We start from the raw sequence: 22,767 nt of genomic DNA, 5'->3' as shown, positions 1-22,767 counted from the left end.
TATGCTCTGCAGGTCTTTAAAACAAAGATTGATTGCATACCGCCCAACATTTTGGAAATAAAAAGAGGGACAAGAAAGTTGCCATGTGTAGCGTGCTGAAACATTTTAACCACGACCATTTTTGTGGCCACCCCCCTAATTACCATGTTCATTTTATAAAATTCCGCAAGCTATAAAAGTTTGATCATATTTCTGTGTTTTGTTTTCTCAGTTATTACAGTTTTGCTAATGAAGATGAATTGCCCTTTAAGCTGTGTGTCTAACTTTTCCCAAGGGACCTGTTATATTATATTGTTACAATTACTTATTTGCTTATTTAGATACATTTGAATTGTTACAAATGTATCTTATCTTCTGTTGCGGCTGTTCTGGGCTCTCTGCCAAAAGTCAATTAAGTTAGAAACTTTGTTTCTTTTTCTGACTGAGAAAAACTGGACTTTCCAGTACAAATGAGGGACTGCAGGTTGAGCTGTCAAAAGAGGGACTGTCCCTTTAAAAATGGGACAGTTGGGAGGTATGTTGCATAAATACATATAAATGCTGATAACGTACAAGCAGGCTGCTTTGTTAGAACAGCAGCAGAGGGACACCGTATTTTACAGTAGTGCTATAAAAAGTAGGCACGGCTCACAGCAGAGGGAGGCTATGAACTGGAAGGAACAGCCAGCACACAATCTTCTGATTCGCTGAAGGCACGATATATGGGGCGGGGATTCCTTGCTAACTACAAACTAAAGGCTCCGGTGTGTGGGTACTTTTGGTTTGGGTGCAGAAGAGTGGTGCAACTGCTACAAACACCAAGTGTTAAAACCATCACTCTGCCTTCAGGAAGGGATTTGCTCAGACAGTATCAGGTAAAGTAAAGCTGTGCTCCTAATGTTACTGCCATTTGGGGTTTGTGTGACAGACATGCCCGCCTGGCACCCCTGTGACTCCTGTAGTCTCTTATACTTATTGTGTCCCTTTCTGCAATTGAGTGTATCCTTCTGACTCTGCTTATATCTCTTGTGTACTTTGTGATACTGTGGCCTCATAGACTGTAAATCACTTCACTGTTGCCTGTAGGACAAGTGTCCATCCCTCTCCCATATACTCCACTATAGAGTCTCCTAAATACACCTGTGTTATACTTCAGCTAATGTTTATCCTGCTTAGTTTCTGCTGCCTGTGCATGTCTCTGTCTCTGCACTTTTTCACCATACTTTTACCTCTGTTCATATTTTGTAATGATTGCCCTCTGTGTATCCCTGTGTCATTGCTGTATTTGACTATATGCTCCAGTGTACCGCAACCCGTGTTAAACCAAAAAAATTATTTTGCCTGATAAAAGAACTCTTAATTCCAATCGACTTTGCAATATACATTCTTTACACATGTTACATGATTTTTTTTAAGTTATTGGAAATGTATTGCTATTGAAAGCAGTGTCTGTTCCTTTCTATTCTCTGTCCTGATGGCTCAGACTGTTGATACAATGAAAGACAAGGCAGCTGATTACAGACAAGTCTTTGCAGGGAGCAATATTAGCAACTACCAACACTTGGCTGCCTGCACCGGGAGGGACCAGATTCCCTCAGTTACAAATCTGCACTGCTCTTGTATGAGCACAGCCATTGCTTAGCTAGCAACCCTACTTTGCAAAATTCACTCTGTGCAAAATCTGTGCAGCATTTCTCTACATTTAATTAACTGGTCAACCCATATGTGTTCCAATACCAACTCTGTGCTGGTGACAGGTCTGGACTGGCAATCAAAATAGGCCCTGGCATTCCAAGTACACAGAAGCCCAAACAGCCACCCACCAGCCCACGAAATAGTCACTTTCTATGGCATCTTAAAACAGTTCCTCTGGCATTTGCCAGAACCCATAGATTGCCAGTCCGGGCGTGGCTGGTGACATATTTATCTCTTATTTTTCAGTCTCAACTCAAGATCTCTTAGCTCAGGTCTCTGCATTCAGTTTTATGCTTTATAGGGTCATGGCACCCTGGCTGACTTATAATATCCTTATATTTTGCAATAGACGGTAAATCGTTCACCATATATTTTAGTAATGAATATGTGCCAAGAACTGGTCAAATGCAGATAATTACTGCAAACGTTTAAGTGCTTTTATTGACACACTAGGGGGCAGATTTATCAAGGGCTGGATTGAAAATTAGAATTCGAAATTTGAATTTTCTAGTATTTTTATGGTCAAAGCTGTCAATTCGACTAGGGAGTCATTCAAATTTTTCAAAAAGTTCCAAATTTGATTTTTGAGATTTATCATACTCTGGCCCTTTAAGAACTCGAATTTGCCACCTAAAACCTGCTGAATCGCTGTTTAAGTCAATGGGAGAATTCCAGGGATCAATTTGGAGTTGTTTGCAGCCGTCCTGACATTTGAGTTTCTTTTAAAAAAAAAACCTGGAGTTGAGTTTTAAAATTTGAAACAAATTTGATTCAATTTTGGTTGAGCTTAAATTTGATTTTTATAATAAATTTTGATTGGTTGAATTTCGAGGTCATGGGAGTTTGTGGGAGTTTTAAAAAACTCACATAAATTCGACCCTTGATAAATGTCCCTCTAGATGTTCCGAGCAGGAGCTCTTTTTCAAGTGTCAACACTTGAAAAAGAGCAACTCCTGCAGTAATTGTCTGCGTTTGACCAGTTCTTGCCACGTATTCATTGCTGGACTAAAAGGCTTTATTGGAGGGAAGCGGTAGTATTGGTCTATATTAAAGCACTGAATCCTCATTTTTCAATTATATGAAGTTGTCACCATATATTTTAATGTTATGGGAAGTTGCCTATTGGTATCCTCTCCAACAAAGTCATCCTCCTCCACTGTTAGTGCAGTATTAGTTCTATAAAAATGGTATAGTTACACTGTTTATATTACACTGAATCTGTTTTTTGAGACTTCATTGTTTTTCAGACTTGTGCATTGGTGCTATAATCATTGACTTTTCTAAGTCATTTGTGGCACTTGATTTTATGTAATATTAACAGAACCATATGTTTGTCCCATGTATATTTTGAATGTATTAAAAGAAAACTTGTATTAATGTATTCCAACAAAATGACAAAAAAAACCCCAAAAAAACATATATATATATATATATATATATATATACTGTATATATATATATACTGTATATATATATATATATATAAAACACATGCATGGTCTAATCCCCAGGACGCAGATTCATAGTTAGGTGGTTTTAATAGTAACCATGGATATAACTACAACAATCTGCACAGATGCTTCACAATTTTTTCAAGAATATACGCCATAACATGCATTGTTCCAGGAAAATTGCCCTGGGTTGAAAACAAAAGGATAAAAGAAATAATGAAGCCAACAATAAATGCTAATATAATGCTATCTTAGCACAGTGCAAATGACCATAGGTTGGAGTCCTGCATGACTCCATTTTTTTAAAACCCGTACCTGCAACCCACAATTTGACCTGTATGTTCCCACTACCCGACCTGCAATAGGCCAACTAACCTTCCGACCTGAAACCAGAAGTGACATCACATTTGCCCGGAAGTGATGTCACTCCGGTGCTGGATCTTCCCCAAAATAAATAAAAACCACAAACGTGGGTGGGAGGGATTAAGCCCGCACCTTTGTTGGGTACCCAGCTGGGTTACCAGTGGACTTCCCGTACGGCCAAAGAATCAGGGACTTTTTGCCTGAAACCTGACCACTTTGCGGGTAATCCGCGGGTACCTGACCCGATGCCAGACACTACCATAAGTGATGTAAGCGATTTTGCTAAAAAACATTTCTTGCTAAAAAAAAATGTAATATCTTGTGATAGCATGCCAGGCAAAAACTACCACTATTGACTTTTAAAGGTCTCAGAGTAGATTCAGTACATACATTTAGAGGCATATTTTATGTATACTCAGTTTTAATAAATGCTTCTTATTTGTGGGTTTCCAGGATGGCACAGTGGTACGACCTGCAGCAAATTGACACCAAATTCCTGGAGCAAGTTCACCAATTGTACGATGATAGCTTTCCCATGGAAATAAGGCAGTATTTGGCTCAGTGGTTGGAAGCTCAGGACTGGTAAGTGTGACAGCATTCAGGGAACCTTCAGTCATAGTCTAAGAAAAATGAGGTATGTTTACGGGAGACAGGCATTCCGTGATTTGAGCTTTCTGGATAAAGGGTTTCCAGATAACAGGTCCCATACCTGTATATGAGATTCATAGCACTTGCATTTGTTATCTGTGTGCATCTTTTTAATATGTATATATATATATATATATATATATATATATATATATATATATATATATATATATATATATATATATATATATATATAAAATAAAGTACCCAATATTGTAAAATATACTTCTAATATGTGTATTATAGACCTCTAAGGCTTTTGTTTTGTTAGTGTTACAAGGTTTTAGCACTATAAATATTATAAAACAAAAATCTCATATATTATAGGGAACATGCTGCAAACAATGTCTCCTTAGCCACAATATTGTTTCATGGGCTGCTGTCTCAGCTGGATGATCAGTATAGCAGATTTTCCGTGGAAAACAACTTTTTATTACAGCAGCACAACATGAGGAAAAGTAAGCGCAACCTTCAGGTATATATCTTTTTATAGTGCTTTATCATTTAGTATCCTTCCTGACCTATTTGCATATGATGCATTCATTAATGTGTTAATAAGTCAGTCAAGTCATTGGTCATAAGTTGAATTTTGAAAGGGATGTCTACCTTTTGGTCTATGTATAAACAGGACCAGCACATTTGCCTTGGAGTGTTCCTCTGTGCTTTATTTGTCAAAAGTCCAAACCTAATGTTTCAGGAGCATTCCCCTTCATCAGGTGTACATAGACATTGAGGAGGGTGCTGTTCTCTCCCAGTATTACAGCCCCATGTAGCTGTGACAGGGCTTGTCTGCTGACATTCTATATGTCCACCATTTGGTTCACAAGTCCCTATTGTATATGCATTTTGACAATATGAATTTCTTAGCAATAAATCACAGTTACTTTTAAAAGAGAACAAAATCCTAAAAATTCAATGCACCAGCCTAAGGGGCCTAAGGGGCAAATTCCCCAGCGACTGCTTTGCATACATCACTACACTTCGCCAGGCGAAAAGTTGCTCAGACAACGCTATTTACTAAAATGCAAAGTTGAGTTTTTCACTAGTGTTACATCGGCAATCAAAGCGAAGATGAGCAAGCGTTCAATTATGCCTAGCACAACTTCGTTAGAGGTCTTCGCTCAGGCTAATTTGCATACAGCGGGAAATTATAAAGTTAATGGACATATATGTTGTAGCAAATACATTACATTACACAAGCCCAGGAAACCTTAATAAATAAAATAGAGTTGTTAAAATGCCCTACACATGAGGCCACTGTATAGTTTGTGTTTCATATGTTATGTATGGGGGAACCTGGTTACCCAAAAAAAAAATTTTAAGGACTTTTGCAGGCTACCAATCTGAAAAAAGAAAAAGACGCCAGCATTTTTTGGGAAATGAGGAATTCCTATGCACTCCAATGCACTTCGCTTGGTCTGAGCTGGCGAAGGCAAGTCTGGGCGAAAGAAGTAACGTTCAGTAAAAACTGCATCTTAGTGAATTTGCGAAGTTACGTCCATTCGCCAGAGTGAAAATTCGCCTAGAGATAGAGTGCGAATGATCAATAGCGTCTGTCTCTTTCGCTAGCGAAGTTACACCTGCACCTGTTAGTAAATTGGCAAAGGGCCTGAATGAGGTCACATTTTCGCCAGCGTTAGTCACTTCGCCCTTTAGCAAATCTGCCCCCTTTTCTTTAGCATTTCTATAGTAGTAATGATCCAGGTCTACACAATTTTCACAGGAGTTCCACATCGTGGATTTTGCTATAAATGTCAACTTCATTAAAATGCTTCGTGTGCTGTGGGCAGCTGTTGAGAAGCAAAGGATCAAGCAGAAAACGAGGACTGTTATTTAAAACAATGTTACAGGACTGATGATTCAATCCTAATGTTAATTGCACTTGTGTCTGAGCTACCGTGTACTAATAATCTGAATAACGCAGGTAACACAGAGCATGTGCAGTGAATCAACAGAAAAGAAGGTGGGGAGCTACTGTGGCATCTTTGGAGACACAGATCTTAACTGTTTGGCTGATAAAGAAACCCCAAACCTAATTTACATCATGTCTTCTGTACTGCTGCAGATCACTGCAAGAATAACTGGAGTCAGTGACCCCATCCTCCACTGACCCAAGTTCACTGACCCGATATAGCCATGCCACTAACAGGCACGGCTATATCGGGGGTAATATGAACGTTCAGCCTTATGGCCGAACGATCAAATTACGATGTGAGCGCAATGGGCTCCGGCGGGACGGTCAGGACAGAATCAAACCTTTCCGATCAACCAAACGACCGATCTCAGCCATACGAAAAATGTCCGGACTCTCCACACACGGTCTGAAAATTCGTACGATCTTTGCGTCCATGGCAAGCTTTACTTGTTTTTGCACTACCTGTTCAGCCCCCCTCCCCCAGGCACCATACAACTGTCCACCTTTAATGAAGGAACACTGCTAATTTTCAAATGCAAGTATGTTAGAAAGCTAGTTATTTTTGAGAAGGGAACCTATAAATTCAGTTTTGAATTTTTTATGTTAGATCCCCTTTAAGCGTCCAACCCATCGACATATAAACCACATAAAAGTATTCTTTACTGTTTTCTAGATTTAAAGAAATGATCTCTCCGGATCTGATTCAAGGTTTTACTTTTTTTTCAGAATTAAAACCTATGTAGTACACATGGCATGCTCACTTGTATATTTGGTTGATGGTAATGTTTTACTTTCCAATTTTTAAAGGATCTTTTTCAAGAAGACCCAGTGCAAATGGCAATGATCATCTACAACTGTTTAAGAGAAGAAAGTAAAATTTTAGCGAATGCCCGTGCGTCTAACAAGGTAAATTTATTAAATCAGTAACATTCAGCCCATTGTATATCAAAATGTGAGATTAGAGATCATCATAGAAAAACTCTCCCATTTTCTATTGATTCCTATGGGATTTTTAGAACTGTATTTATCAATGGGTGAGCGTTTGCCATTTGATAAATACACTTCTAAAAATCCCATAGAAATTAACAGAAAGTGGGAGAGTTTTTCTGTGGTGATCTCTGATCTCACACTTTGATATAAATGTTAATCATAATCCTTATGTCCATGTTCTCGGTTGCATAAATTCACATTGATGGGAAAAATCCAACATAAATTTAAATATTTTTTTCAATCCAAACATGAGAAACTGTTCCTTCATGATCCTATAAAAGTTCTTGTATAATAAAGACTTTTTTCAATTACTTTCTATTATTTATTTTTTATTGTTTTTGCAACATTTAAGTTTAAAGTTAAATGTTCCTGTGTCTGGTGTTTCAGTCTGGCAGTGTTACAATTTTGCCACATTTAGTTGATACATTTCTCAGCACCATCTCTGGAGTATTAGCAACTATTGTCAATTCTAACAGCTGCCTGTAATGAAACCCATAGATTCTGCTCAGCAGGGACAAAGATAAGAAATGTATCAACTAAATGTATCAATTTAGAACAGTTTACAGGGTCGCGACCCACCCGCTCCCAAATCTGCTTTAAAAGGTGAAAGGTTACACTTTACACTTCAATATTAGAAAAACGGTGACACATAGAAAATAGTAAGTAATTGGAAAAAGTTATTTCTGGTGAACAGTTGTTTAAAGGTGAACAACCCCTTTGAGTACATGTCTTGTAGACTGACTAGTTGGTGATGTTTAAATAAGTTATTCATTAAATATATTATCAGCTTCTGCACAAATTTGTATTGACCCTTTGTGCTCATTATCACCACAGTGCCAGAATTGCACATATATCCAAGCATCAACAGAGTAATTAATTTAATTAAAGGGGAAAGGACAATTTAATATGAGCTTCAGCATACTGAAATAAGAAACTTTCTAATACAATCAATTAAAAAATTCTGTACCATTTCTGAAATAATCAAGTTTATCTTCACTATTCCTCTCTCAGCCTCTGTTTCTCCTCATTCTGTCTTCATTCAGGAGGTGAGTGTCAGATAAATGATCCAATATATCTTATCGGGGGGCTCCTTTTGCCTAGAATATTTATTATTACTTTATTAAAATCACCAGAAATCCTGTCTCTCTACATGCAGAATTTGTGCAAAGGGCAGTTATTTTTATAGATTTTGTTTGTACTAGAATCAGTTATTTGCGTGAGCTCTAATACATCTGCTAGGAAAGGGAACCCCGATATATTGGATCATCCATCTGACACCCAACTGCTGCATGAAGAGAGAATGAAGAGAAACGGATGCTGAGAGAGTAATAGTGAATATAAACTTGATTATTTCAGAAACAATGCAGAATTTTTAATTGATTGTATATAGAAGGTTTCTTACTTCAGTATGAGGAAGCTTATATTAAATTTTCATTTTCATGATAGTTCCCCTTTAACAATTTTACCATAGGTCATTTCCTTATTCAAATGGAAGCTTTGACAGCGTAGCTTCATATATATGTGCCAGCGTCTTGTCAACTTACTTACCTTTTGTACTGGTTGTTTTTAGATGTTTAATGCATACACCCATTTGTTGTACAACACTGCGAAATATGTGGGCAGTTTATAGATACATGTTAATGCTAGCTACATATAGCTGTAAGTGCTATATAGATTATTATTATAAGGTTTCTTGGCCTTTTTTGAAGTAATACTAAAACTGTATCATTTAAACACATTGCAGAATCAAGTTGGCAGCACACAAACCGTAATGCTTGACAAGCAGAAGGAGCTGGATAAGAAAGTAACAGATGTCCGCAATAGAGCTAATGTAAGTAATTAATCATTTTCATTCTTAAAACCAAAAACAAGGTTAGGTCCACTGACATCTTGTTAAAACATCCTGAACAATGAACAACCTTCATTTTTGTTCAGAAAAAATATACTTGCACTAAAAGAAAAGTTTTTTACTCAACATTTTTGTCTCGCACAGAGACCTTCATCTAGAGATGCTAAAAAATATGAAGATAAAGCTAAATATTGTAAACAGATTTAATTCTTTGATATAAAAAAAAAATCTGATTGTGAGGTAGACAACATTGCTATATTGCTCATATGTTTAATTTTAAGGTGATTGTACAGTCATGTCTGTGGCTACGTTTTGTAGTGATCATACTGGCATGTCAGGGTCATTATGACTAAACAGGCTTCCAAAGAAGGCATGGATGAAAATATTTAATGCCAGGCTACATGCAGAGAATTTTGATGGGGTCATGTTTTAATTTTGCTGTAGGCCCCAAATAATGTACAGATGACAATAGTGGATGTGTAGCTCAGCTGGAAGGATGGACAGAGTAAATGGCTATTCTATGAGTAAGTGCCCCAACAGGCATGAAACACACTAGGCTCTTGTCCGTCATGTCCTAATAAATGCTCTTATATTTTTGTTGATTTTTGATAGAACTCATATTTTCGTTTTTGTTTCATAAATGGCCATTCTATGCAGTTCTTATTCTATCAACTACAATGTTTGCCACGTTTGAATGTAAAATAGGATGAGTTTTGAGGTTTTGGCATGTTAATCTTTTCATTTTAAAGGAATGAGTGATACAAGAATAATTTTATTTTTGTGCTCATGTTATGAGCTGCAGGGGCTCTGAACAAAGGCTTGTCATTGATGGGGGGGGCCTGGTTCAAAATGGGACCTTAAAGTCAATGTTGAAACAGAATATGCTCTAGAATTTGCATATTAATATTTGTTTGATCAATACAAGCTTAATTACCATGCTTTGATAAAAATATATAAGATACAATAAAATATTTGCTAAAGATTTATTAATTAACCCTCGATATTCGACTGCCGAATTGAAATCCTTCAACTTTGAATATCGAAGTCGAAGGATTTACCGCATCGAAGGATTTTAATCCATCGATCGAACGATTTTTATTCAACCCAAAAAAGATTGCAAAGCCTATGGGGACCTTCCCCATAGGCTAACATTGACTTCAGTAGGTTTTAGGTGGCGAACTAGGGGGTCGAAGTTTTTTTTTAAAGAGACAGTACTTCGACTATCGAATGGTCGAATAGTCGAACGATTTTTAATTCGAATAGTTCGATTCGAAGTCGAAGGTCGAAGTAGCCCATTCGATGGTCGAAGTAGCCAAAAAAAACATTAGAAATTCGAAGTTTTTTTAATTCTATTCCTTCACTCGAGCTAAGTAAATGGGCCTCTTGACATCCATGAAATCTGAGGTTTTTAAACCTTACATTTATGAAAAGTCAATTATGCACATCACATTGCAGACACTGGTTTAAAGCTTGCCATTTATGGTAAGACCCTCTTGTTTTGGGGAGGTGGCACAGAGAAGATTTGCGCTGGGGGACCAGGGGGTGCTGTGGTGGGACCCAGTCCGACACTGGCCAAAAACATAACTCTTTAACTGATTTTACCATTAATTCAATGGGTCAAATCAGGATGAGGTCCCCATCAATGCTTGAGTGTGTTCCTCACCTGGTAGTATGTGCAGATAAGATATCAATCGTGCAGGACCTCCTGCTGGCAGACAACTTGGTTACTTCAGTGTCCATCAGCACTTGTATGGCAAGCTTTTAGCTGATTGGAAATATGATTTTCTTTTTTTTTCTCCCTATGAATGGAGTTTGATTTTGGCAGTTTTCAATTAGATGACATCTGACCTTTTTTTTTTGGCTAATACTATGTTACTAGATACAGTAGCAAACATTAAGTAATGACTGACAACAAAACCACTTATAGTTTCAAACCAAGCTTTCAAATCAAGTATTTTCAGGTGGATATGCTTGCAAACAAGTGAGCCAAATGTAAGTCTGGATTTCCTAAAATATGGATGTGGTTTTTGCATACTCCAAGGTTTTTTTAAAAATATAATGAACGGATACTTTGATACTGTCAAAAGGAGAACAATGTAGTGTCATTCAATATGAAAAGGGTTCTCCATCAAAAATGTTTTTTTTTTGGATGTAATGAAAGAAAATGTACAGTATACATTGAGTTAACATTTTCAGTGGTTTTAATTTTTTTTTTTTGTAAAAGTATTTTCAGTTGAAAGAAGTATTTTTTTTCTCCCTCTCTAGTCGCTGAGTCGTGGACTCTTATAATAATCTAACAAGGTGGATATCCTCCTGGTCTTTAAAGGCTCTTCATCAATTGGAGGACCTTTTTAAATACTCTTGATTTTAGTTAAATTCAATTTGGTTACTGGTGTAGAAATAACAGCGCTCGCTATTGGTTTCATATATGCTTCATATTTTGTATTAGGAAGTAGAGCAAGATGTCAAGGTTTTAGAAGACCTACAAGATGAATATGACTTCAAAAATAAAACGGTGCAAAGCAGAGGTAAGACTCTTTTACAGGGGAAGTGTCGTGGAAAAACATGTTTTCTTTTCAAAATGAGTCAGTTAATAGTAGTGTTGACCCATTGGAGTCTATGGGCGTCATTTTCACGGCAAAACTTGGCGAAAAAATTCCGCTTCTCACTAGTTAATAGTGCTGCTCCAACAGAATTCAGCACTGAATCTGTTTTTAAAAGAACAGATTTTTTTATATTTAATTTTGAAATTTGGATTGCGGCTAGACATATTGTCAGTTTCCCAGGTTCCCTCAGGTCATGTGACTTGTGTTCTGATAAACTTCAGTCACTCTGCACTGCAATTTCCCTCCCCTCCTTCCCTAGCAGCCCATTAGCAGCCTATCAACAGAACAATAGGTAGCTAACCAGATAGCAGCTACCTGACACCTCTGCTGAAGGTTTTGTTTTCATTGCGTAAGGTGCCTAGCCCCACCTAGTGGTAGACATGAGAATAGGACCACAACCTAGGTTGTGGTATAATACAATGGGAAGGGGAGAAACAATAGCTGTCTCAAAACAGTTCCATCCTAAAGTGCTGGCTCCTTCTCAAAGCTCCACGCCAATATTACAGCTAAATAAAAATCCATTTGCTGGTTCAAGAATAACATTTTAAATGGTAGAGTGAATTATTTGCAATGTAAACAGAGTATTTTATAAATAAAAAGTAAACCATAAAAATCATAAAAATCCCTTTAAAATATTTTGTGTAGAATTTTGTAGAAAGAGAGTATTTATTATATTTGTTGTAATTTTTTTTTATAACTTTGGATGGCAGTGATTGGCATAAAGCTGCCATCAGCAATTCTTTTTTTTCTTTTTTTTTTATAAAGGGACAAATCATACTGAAACACGTGGTGTTTTCTTTTGGACTGCTCTATTTGAGATTATGCTACATATTGGCATCCATCAATATTTTACTCCCTGGCTGGTAGTGGACTATGTAGTAGACAATCAACATGTACTAAAACTGGAGTGGAAAACAATGATATAGTTTAAATGGGATCTGATTGTCAAGCTGATTTTACAACCACATAAATTACAGTTATGGGATCAGTCATCTGGAAACCTGTTATCCAGAAAGCTTTGAATTACGAGCAAGCTGTCTCCAGTAGACTGTCTCCTGTAGACTCCATTTTATCCAAATAATCCAAAATTTCTCTGTAATAATAAAACAGTACCTTGTACCTAGGGATGCACCGAATCCACTATTTGGGATTCGGCCGAATCCCCAAATCCTTGATGAAAGATTCGGCTGAATACCGAACCAAATCCGAATTTGCATGTGCAAATTAGAGGCAGGAAAGAAAGAAGTGGAAAAAATTCTTCTTTTGTGACGAAAAGTCATGTGATTTCCCTACCCACCCCTAATTTACATATGCTGAATCCTAAACTGAATCCTGGATTCGGTGCATCCCTAATTGTACCTAATCCGAACTAAAATACAGTATACTGTAATTAATCCTTAATGGAAGCAAAACCAGCCTATTGGGTTTATTTAATGTTTATATGATTTTCTAGTAGATTTAAGGTATAAAGATCCAAATTACAGAAAGATCCGTTATCCAGAAAACCTGAGGTCCTGAGCATTCTGGAGTGAGCGATACGATTTGCGCTTTATTAATGATTTTACATATCCCCAGATCATTTTGCATTGATTCACCTTTATGAGATATGCCTTAAGGAAGTATTGGGAACATTTGGTGGAAGTTACTGGATCAAAGCATCCTTTAGAAGTGCACTGCAGCATCTAACTGTATTCAGATATTTTTATTGTTTAGTAGCTGACTAGTCAGCTGACCGTAGCACTTTTTGTAGGCAGAGGTGTATTTGTGATTTTCTTTTTATCTTCAATTCTGTTGTACAGATAGCAGTCCAGTCATGCTTTTGATTAAAATTCTAGATTATAATACCCAAATAATCATTGCAAGGTGATCGAGGATAAAACCACAAACATGTTAATATATCAAATGTCCAAAATCAAGTGGATGTGCAATATTTTTTTTATTTTTACTGTACTGTGTATGCATATGGTTTCTCACAGCTATATTACACCGGACAGGTGAAAGGAAAAATTGGAAAGTAGCTGCAGTGGTGCTGCACTGCTAGGAATCTATCATTCCTGTTTGCTGGTTACCATGGTGTGGTTATTAAGCAAAAAGGGCACCATCCTGCGCTCCAAGTTTAACAATCGAAGGGAGAAATATTCTGGGATATGTAGGGATCTCAAAGGCCAGTCCATTATTAATATCCTGATTTCCAGCAAAGTTACTCATTGATTGTATTGTATTTAATATAGGGATGCACAGAATCCACTTTTTTGGATTCGGCCAAACCCCCGAATCCTTTGCGAAATATTCGGCCGAATACAGAACCAAATCCAAATTTGCATATGCAAATTAGGGGTGGGAAGGGGAAAACATTTTTTACTTCCTTCTTTTGCGATTTCCCTTGCTGCCTCTAATTTGCATATGCAAATGAGGATTTGGATTCGTTCGGCTGGGCAGAAGGATTCGGCCGAATCCTGCTGAAAAAGGCCAAATCCCAAACCGAATCCTGGATTCGGCGCATCCTTAATTTAATAGTATTTATTTCATGGAAAATATAAAAGGCTACTGTCAGCCTTTGGGACCAGACTCTTTTCTTCAGTAAAACAACCATTCAACTAGATGCTAGCTTATAAAAAAATGAATAAAGAAAAAATAAAAATGAAATATTAGAGCCACCATATGGTGTTTACCTAGTGCTGTAGCATTTTTTGATCATACACTTGTGACTAAAACCCCTATTTTAAAAAAATGTATGTGTTAGCAGGGAACTCCCACTAGTTGATGTCTCATGTTATGTACAGCTGGTAATCATTTTGAATTATTAACGTTATTTTATTCTCTTTCTAACAATAGAACATGAACACAACGGCCTTGCACAAAATGAACTAAAGAAAGAAAAAATGTTGTTAAACAATATGCATATTGGCGTTCTTCTGAAAAGAAAGGTTTGTCTATACATTACAGTGGACTTTCCCCAAATAGGCTTTATAGCCTACAGTTTATAGAAAAGTTCAATTAGTACAGAACACATTGCACATGCCTGACTTCAAACACATAAAACTACAGATCATTTTGAATTTCTGATGCCACTCAGTACGTCAAGGGACAGAATTCAGAAGCTATGGAGGTTCATGCATTGACTCCATCCATCCTAAAACTATTATAAAAACACGTTACTCCTACCCACGACTCCAGCCCCTTTTGATATAGGCTTCACTCACTACTGACTTCCAATAAAGGTTAGAAATGGTTTAACCCTAATTGCCAAGTCCAGGTATCAGTGTCAGAAGTGCACAAATACAAAATTGATTAACTGTTAGCGTTGCCCTTCTCTGATATGTATGTATGAATAAGCTGTATCTTTTTTTCTCTAGGCAATTATTCAGAACATAGCAGAGTTAATGACTGTAACTGATCACACACAAAGTGATCTAATTAACAAAGAGCTGGTTGAGTGGAAGCACAGACAACAGATAGCATGCATCGGAGGCCCGCCTAATGCTTGCCTTGATCAGCTGCAGAGCTGGTAATCTTTTTTTTAAACTTCTTTTCAAAATACACATATAAACTAAATTACAAACTACTGATTTTTATGACACCCTCCTGATAAGATTGAAGTCTTTCTTGCAGCTTCTGCGGTCCTCAGAGGAGCTCAAGTTAATCTAGGCTCCACTATATCTATTCTGTTAGGAAGAGGGTATGCTTTATTGTTTCTTTCACTTTCTTTAAAGGGCCAGCTTCAATTTGATGAGAAAGGTTTACCTCTTTCTTACTATGTCATTACATCATAACTCAGTGCCAGCACCGTGTGATATGAGTTGTCATTAAAGGCAACATGTGGTTTCAATGCTTGATAACAGGTCTTTGTTGGAAAAATTGCTATGTGCTCCCTAAATTGTTTTCTTTGCTCATTGTTTGGGTTATAGACTCTGCCTATTCCTGTCTAGTCTAAATGGTGCTTGCACCGACCAAGAGCTGTATAACCTTTTGTGTTCTGCATGATTGAACTTTTGGCCTGTTGTCCACTGCCAAACTTCCTGCTTGGTCCTAACTATTGTGCATTTAACCGAGTGGCCATGACAGTACTATAATGCCCATGGACCCTACTGAGGAAACTCATTTTGACCTTGATAAAGTTTTGTGTAGTATGGCGACAAACCCTTAGAATGGGTGTTCCCACTTTGTGAAAATAATTCTCTCTTTATTAACAATGCTAAAGGCTTCCTACAGTCTCCACATTGTCTTTGATAATCTTGGCCTTGTGATTGGAGCTTTCTCATTTAATGCAAATAAGGTAGGGGAATTACAATGCAAGTGAGTATAGATTTATAAAACAGCCTGGAATAATTAGACCTATGTGACAGCCTATTGGCAGGGGGTTGTAAAACAAACTGATGGATGATTTGGTGTCTAGAGAACTTACTGATCAGATGGAGGGTTTACTCACTCTCTCCTTGAAACTGGATACTTGGTTGGAGAGTGACAGGCAGATAAACATTGTGGCAGGAGATATCTTGACCCCATCTTTTCAAATGCCCTTGCTCCAACCTTGTGTTATGCAGCTGTGTTTATGTCCTTCAAAAGAACCGATGCAGATTTGGGAGGGCACATGTCATTGCCTGTACTGCAGTTGCAAGGTTCATTTCACAAACTGTTCACTGAAAGCCTAGATGAGAGGAGAATATCACTGTGGCGTTATTGAACCCTCTCACCATGAAATTACAGTTCCAGGTCTTCCAAGACCTTTTCAGTGCATGCCTTCCTAGATTTAAGAGTGGTTACCTTTGCCAACCATCATTGTGTATCCCTTCTACCCTTGCCTACTACCTTACATATATTAGTAATAGATGACAGACCTCTAGCCAATGAAATCATTTCTGAAACCACTTGTTTGTGGCGTCACTGCATCATTAATGCACGTTTAAGAGCATTAAAGCATAAAGAACATTGTTCACTAGGCCTGCCGGGGTCTAATTCTCTTAGCCAAGTGCCAGTACTCCTTATTCCTTTGATCATTGTAAAAGAGAATCAGATGAAAAGTGGGTAAGTTCTAGGATGAGAAGAAGATTTTATAGACTTTGATGCTATAGGGCGTCTATATGATTGTTGCCACAGATATTAATATCGCAATTGCCTATGTTTATATATACTGCTTGGACACAAGATATACAAGCAATTCATGGGTTATAGGATTCTGATTAAGATATTGCAGGAAACTATGCAGAGCAAAGATGGATTATGAACATAAGACTCTGTGCTTTCCAGTCAACTAAGACCAATTTTACAATTTTACATGAATAAGAGCTTTATAATATGGCTTGTGATGTACCAAATAACGATGCTGTTAGGATGCTTTAAACAAGATGCGGTTAGGTTGCCCCTCAAGATTATGTTATGCACAGTATATGTTATATACTGTTTGTAGGGTTGGGGAATTGTGCTGATATGATTTGCAAACGATACTCAAATGAGGTTTATATACCAATACTGTGAATGCCCATTGTTCCTCCTTGTGTTCTTTACTTGCCATTTTTATGCTTTGTGTTCATTGTGGTTGGTGCACTGCCTTCTAATTTGGTTGTATTACATCATCTGTGCTAATTATGCATTTTTTTCTCCGCAAATCTGGGAATATGTGGCCAGGTTTAGAGTGGATGCAGCTTCAAAGCCAAATTTGGATTTTAGGGCAATAACAGCGTAATTTTTCCTCTACTATGAAATATCAGAAATACCTTGCCATAGAGCATACTAAGAATGGCAACAATTAACTTGTGATCTCGCTCAAAAATGCGTAAAAAAGGCATCATGTATTATGTATCATAGCCCTTAGGGTGAAAGATTGCTGGCTTGGATACTTCTGTAACTAGATGTCAACTAATGCATTGTTTTGTTTCATATAAACATTACTTTAAGGAAATGGGGAGTGTTCCCAACTGTCAAAACAACTATTGGCATAATGGATTCTGAAATGCTGTCTTTTTTCTTAGTTTAGATGAACTTATTTAGGGTGACTTTACTTTCTATGAAATTGTATTGGGTGCGTTCTGTTCATTTTATCTTTTGATGCCTTTGCAGGTTTACCACGATTGCTAAAAGTTTACTGCAAGTGCGCCAACAGCTAAAGAAGTTAGAGGAACTTGAACAAAAGCTCACGTATGACGGTGACCCCATTACACGTAACAAGCAAGCCCTCCAAGAACGGACACAGAGTCTATTTAAGCAGCTCTTACAAAGGTACATTCATTTTCTGTACAGACAATCGGACTAATTGAGACTTGCACTGTGTAGTGAGACTGTGTCAAAGTGTATTAGCAACTTACACATTTTGCAAGTGACTGTAAACGGCTCACAGATAAGCTAAATGTAGAAGGTCATGACAAACCTTTAGATGTGTTGATAGATTATATTTTTTTCTATACACTATTGGCTATTTTATTCTCCTTCTTTATAATGCAGCTCATTTGTGGTTGAACGACAGCCTTGCATGCCTACGCATCCTCAGAGGCCTCTGGTTTTAAAGACTGCAGTCCAGTTTACTGTAAAGTTAAGGTAATGTAGAACAATTCTCTGACTGGCTAACCATGCTGTAATTAAATTTGACACAAGGCGAGTACAAGAAAAGTAATCTATAGAATTGTAACACCTTTAAAGTGGACCTGTCACCCAGACACAAAAATCTGTATAATAAAAGTCCTTTTCAAATTAAACATGAAATCCAATTTCTATTTTTTATTAAAGCATTCATAGCTGTTGTAAACTCATTTAAAAATCTCAGCTGTCAATCAAATATTGTCTGCTCCTCTTCTATGCCTTAGGCAGACAATTACTTTCACTTTCCATTCAGCACTTCCTAGATGTCACTGCTCTCCCCACATTCCCCTGTTCTCTTTACCATTTAATTGTGTAGCCAGTGCATGGGGTATGGACATCGGGTCCCCCATTCTGATGCACAAACAAGATTCTGAGATGATGCAAGGCTTGTCTTAATAACAGTGTCCACAAAATGGCTCCTGCCTGTTTGCTACCATTTTGAATTCCCAGACTGAAGGAAACAAGATTCAAATAATTTATATAGTGTAATGTAAGTTCATTTTGCTTGACTAATGTGATAAAATAGGATTTTTAATAATTTATTTGGGTGACAGGTCCCCTTTAAGGTAGCGATAAAACTACCAGTTCAGTGAAAAGGTTGCTTGAAAAAGGGTTAAAGGCCCACTAAAAAATCCTTATATACATATATGTGCAATATAAGTAATAAGCCCAATAAAGAGACTTTTATTTTAATTATTGGCAGTCTATATTAGGGATGCACCGAATCCAGGATTCGGACAGTATTCAGCCTTTTTCAGCAGGATTCGATGCAAATTAGGGGCGGGGACGGAAATTGCGTGACTTTTTGTCACAAAACAAGGAAGTAAACAATGTTTCCCACTTCCCACCCCTAATATGCATATGCAGATTAGAATTCGGTTCGGTATTCGGCTGAATCTTTCACAAAGGTTTTGGGGGTTCAGCCGAAGCCAAAATAGTTTGTATTAACAAAGTAAGTGTCAGGAACTCCCTGCTTTCAAACCAGGGACCTGTTGTATTCCTGCCACTACTCATTGTGCTTAAGCCACAGGAGGCAATGTAGCAGCAGCCTGATTCTAGCAAAAGGCTTTCTGTGATGCTGCCTCTGTGGCCATTGGTCAGGATCCAGCTGTTGGCAACTGCTTGTTAAAGGCCTATTAAAGCCTGCTTCCCAGTGTCCCAATTGCTGTATCATTGGCCAATCTGCCTTATCTCCAGCCTTGTGCTGTGTTGATTTTGTTCCTGAGTTATGACCGTGTTCCTGATCCAGTAACACTGTTCTTATCCTGTCCCTATTCCCTCTAGTATCTGATCTGACATTTTTGACCACAACCTGTTAACTTACTCTGCATGGTTTCTAGTTTCTACCTGTCCTGACTTTTAACCTGTGTCCTGGTTTATGTTTGACTGCCGCCCGCCCTTGAACCTCGGCCTGTTTCAAGGACTAGTTTTTGCTGTCGGACCCATTTTCAATCCCCCGCAGAGGTCTGTGTATACTTTTCTTTATTAAAGGAATTGTTCAGTGTAGAAATAAAAAACTAGGTAAATAGATAGGCTGTGCAAAATAAAAAAATTATCTAATATAGTTAGTTAGCCAAAAATGTAATGTATAAAGGCTGGAGTGACTACATGTGTACCATAAAAGAACAGAACTTCCTGCTTTTCAGCTCTCTAACTCTGAGTTAGTCAGCGACTTTAAGGGGGGTACACATGGGACATAACCATTGAGTAAGTTTGCAATTGATCCTCAACATGCAGCTCAGATTTAAAAGCAAATAGTTATAACCCATATGGCTCCCCTCAAGTCACTGATTGGTTACTGACTGGTAACCAATCAGTGGAAACCAAGAGAGCTGCAAAGCAGGAAGTAGTGTTCTGTTCAGTTATGTTAGACATCCAGTCACTCCAGCCTGTATAGATTACATTTTTGGCTAACTAACTATATTAGAAACATTTTTTATTTTGCACAGCCTATCTACCCAGTTTTTATTTTTATACTAAACAATTCTTTTAAACCAAAAAAATTACTTGGCACATTGGCTCCTGTCAGTGTATCATAAGCTAGTCCTTACAGTAAGAGTTAATTAATCTCAACTTCAAGCACTTTGTTCCAGAAGACTGCAGAAACCCTTCTGCCCAGCAGTCCAGCTTCAATTGAAAGTTTGGAGGAATCCTTCATGTTCCTGAAATGGCAATCCGATTACCCACAAGATCATTTACTATTGATTTTAAAAAATAATGTCATATTGTCTTTCCTGCTACTTCCCATTTGAAGAAATGCCTCCCTCTAACTAGGGCAGATACTGATAGAGACAGATAGGGGTCACTCATAGATACTTGTTTCATTATTGCTGAGGGACCAATCCTTCTATAGCAGATTATATTGTTTGGCTACAGCAGGACAGTTTTTTCTGTAATCCTTTGCTTACAAGGGATGCGGCTTAAACTGTTTTGCATGCTTTTTTTTTTAATTTCAGACTTTTGGTGAAACTACAAGAACTGAATTACCAGTTAAAAGTTAAAGCCTTGTTTGATAAGTAAGTATTTAATTAGAATTGGTGGGGCAGCAATTTAAATAGAAAAAGGTCCTCAGTTGTTTCTGTAATGTAATTAAAGAATAAATAATTATTATTGTTCTTTATGTAGCACTCATTTACAGTTGTCCCTGCCACAGTGCAGTATACAGGCCAAAGTAACTATAACATAAACACAAACTGTTAATCAGTTTTATCAGGAACTAATTCATTTTTCTGTATGTTTTGTACACTCTTTTCATAAGCTTTCCTATTAGGCTGTATCTGTGCTATAAAACTAGTGGTTCTGGATGCATAGTTAGCCAAAGGAGTGATTTGCATGTCTCTGCCCATAATGCTTATGTGAAAGTAAGATTTTTGGTATTAAGGCAGCGTTATGTAACAATGTTTATGGCACAAGGCAAGTAAATACGTTCTGGATTCAGACTGCTTTATGCTGCATGTCTTTCCTTTATATAAACAAAACACTGTTATGAAATTGTATTACAGATAAAGCCAGGTGCTGTTTAAGGCTAATTCCGTGCTGTGGATAAACACAGGCAGAGATGTAGCCAATCTACTCACAAAAGGCACACTATTGTACTTCTGTGATGAAATCTGCTACGCGTTCATACAGGCCAATGGCATGTCTGTCAGTGCACTTACAACATAAACTCAGGCAGGCCAGACAACAAAGCGTGGAACAGGCAGGCCGGGCCAGCACTAGCAGAGTAGAATTAGTCAGACAGGTTAGAGAGTGTACAATAGTCAGACAGGCCAGAATCAGAATTGGAGAGCGTAGAATAGTCAGACAGGCAAAGGTCAGCTAGGAGAGTACAGGATAACCAGCCAGGCAAGGGTCAGGATACATAGTTTAGAATAGTCAGGCAAAGCAAGGGTCAATAACCAGAGGATCAATAGGAATAAAAAATTAATAGTACCAGGAAACAATCTAATTGAACCTAACAACGGGCAATGTGCTGTAAAGGGAATTCCCCTTAAAAAGCATTTGAATTTCGCACCATAGAGGAAGCCAGCAATGGAGAGGAAAGGAAGTACGCGGTGGGCCTCCCCGCCTGAGACGCGGCAGGGGACCTCGTCGCCCACTAGACCCCCAGGGAATATGTACTACAACACAGTATTACACTACTTAGTGCCTGTAACTTTAAAGGAGAACTAAACCCTAAAAATGACTTCAAACTTGTCACAGGGGGTCACCATCTTGGAAAATGTCTGTGACTCTCACATGCTCAGTGGGCTCTGAGCAGCTGTTCAGAAGTTAAGTTAAGGGGGCGTCACAAATTATCAAGCAGAAAATGAGGTTCCCCTGTAAAATAAGCTGATACAGAGCTAAATTCTGATGCTATTTGCACTGGTTTCTGTGCTGCCATGTAGTAATTATCTGTATTAATTACTAACCAGCCATATATTGTGACATTTATATTCTATTGCGAGTGGGTCCCTAAGCTCAGTAAGTGACAGCAGCACAGAGCATGTGCAGTGAATCAGCAGAAAAGAAGATGGGGAGCTACTGGGGCATCTTTGGAGACACAGATCTTTACTGCTGTCGTTGCCTTGGGGTAGTACAGAAACCCAAAACAAAATGTACAAAATTTCTAGCCTGCTTCTTTAGTTAAGCTCTAGTTCTCCTTTACAAAACGTAATTTTTTGTATTGATTTTTTGGGTATCTCGCTACATTCATTGTTTGGTTGTTGGTATGCACCCTAAGACTGGGGTGGGCAGTGAAACTTACCCTCCTACTCTGCTTCACATGTAAACTATTGTAAATATTTGGTGTGGTGCCGTCACATTATTATTTTTAAAACATGAGTTTTATGCACCGTTTACTACTTATAGTTGCACTTACTTGTCTGATAGTATCAGAAGTGAGGCAACCCCAGCTTTATTGAAACTATAGAAATCAGTCAGTACAAAGGTACAAGTTGAAATTGCTTGTCATAAAGACCATACTTTTGTTCTATAAAGTTTTCAGATTGATCATTGTTGTCTCTTAATCTCTGTACCTTTTTTTTTCCTCCCCCAAAACCAACCCTGCATTTCAGAGATGTAAATGAAAAGAACACAGTAAAAGGGTAAGCAGCTTCTCTCTTCTGTTTTTTCTCTGTATTTTAATTCCATGCATGCAAAATATATTTGTATTTTTAAAAATATGTCAATTTATTCGCTGTCAAGCAAGTGTTGTCT

The 22,767-nt window shown here is 37.7% G+C and overlaps 1 protein-coding gene across 3 annotated transcripts in view; it reads left to right on the top strand.

Moving 5' to 3' along the window:
- Positions 1-704: 704 nt before the first annotated feature.
- The window catches only part of stat1.S (signal transducer and activator of transcription 1 S homeolog), a 42,254-nt gene continuing 20,191 nt past the window's right edge, over positions 705-22,767 (top strand). For 2 of the 3 annotated variants that reach the window (XM_018239040.2, XM_018239039.2), the window contains exons 1-12: positions 705-854; positions 3,942-4,070; positions 4,464-4,611; positions 6,859-6,957; positions 8,786-8,872; positions 11,340-11,418; positions 14,332-14,423; positions 14,853-15,004; positions 17,554-17,712; positions 17,935-18,027; positions 20,526-20,585; positions 22,626-22,655. In XM_018239040.2, the coding sequence (XP_018094529.1) occupies positions 3,943-4,070; positions 4,464-4,611; positions 6,859-6,957; positions 8,786-8,872; positions 11,340-11,418; positions 14,332-14,423; positions 14,853-15,004; positions 17,554-17,712; positions 17,935-18,027; positions 20,526-20,585; positions 22,626-22,655 (1,127 nt within the window). In that variant the 5' untranslated portion in view covers positions 705-854; position 3,942. The remainder of the gene's footprint in view (positions 855-3,941; positions 4,071-4,463; positions 4,612-6,858; positions 6,958-8,785; positions 8,873-11,339; positions 11,419-14,331; positions 14,424-14,852; positions 15,005-17,553; positions 17,713-17,934; positions 18,028-20,525; positions 20,586-22,625; positions 22,656-22,767) is intronic. The other variant, XM_018239041.2, reaches the window with a different exon arrangement.

This window comes from Xenopus laevis, chromosome 9_10S, assembly GCF_017654675.1.
Source record: "Xenopus laevis strain J_2021 chromosome 9_10S, Xenopus_laevis_v10.1, whole genome shotgun sequence".
NCBI classification, from domain to species: domain Eukaryota; kingdom Metazoa; phylum Chordata; class Amphibia; order Anura; family Pipidae; genus Xenopus; species Xenopus laevis.
Note: the sequence above shows the minus strand (reverse complement) of the source record. Positions and strands in the feature narration are given on the sequence as shown.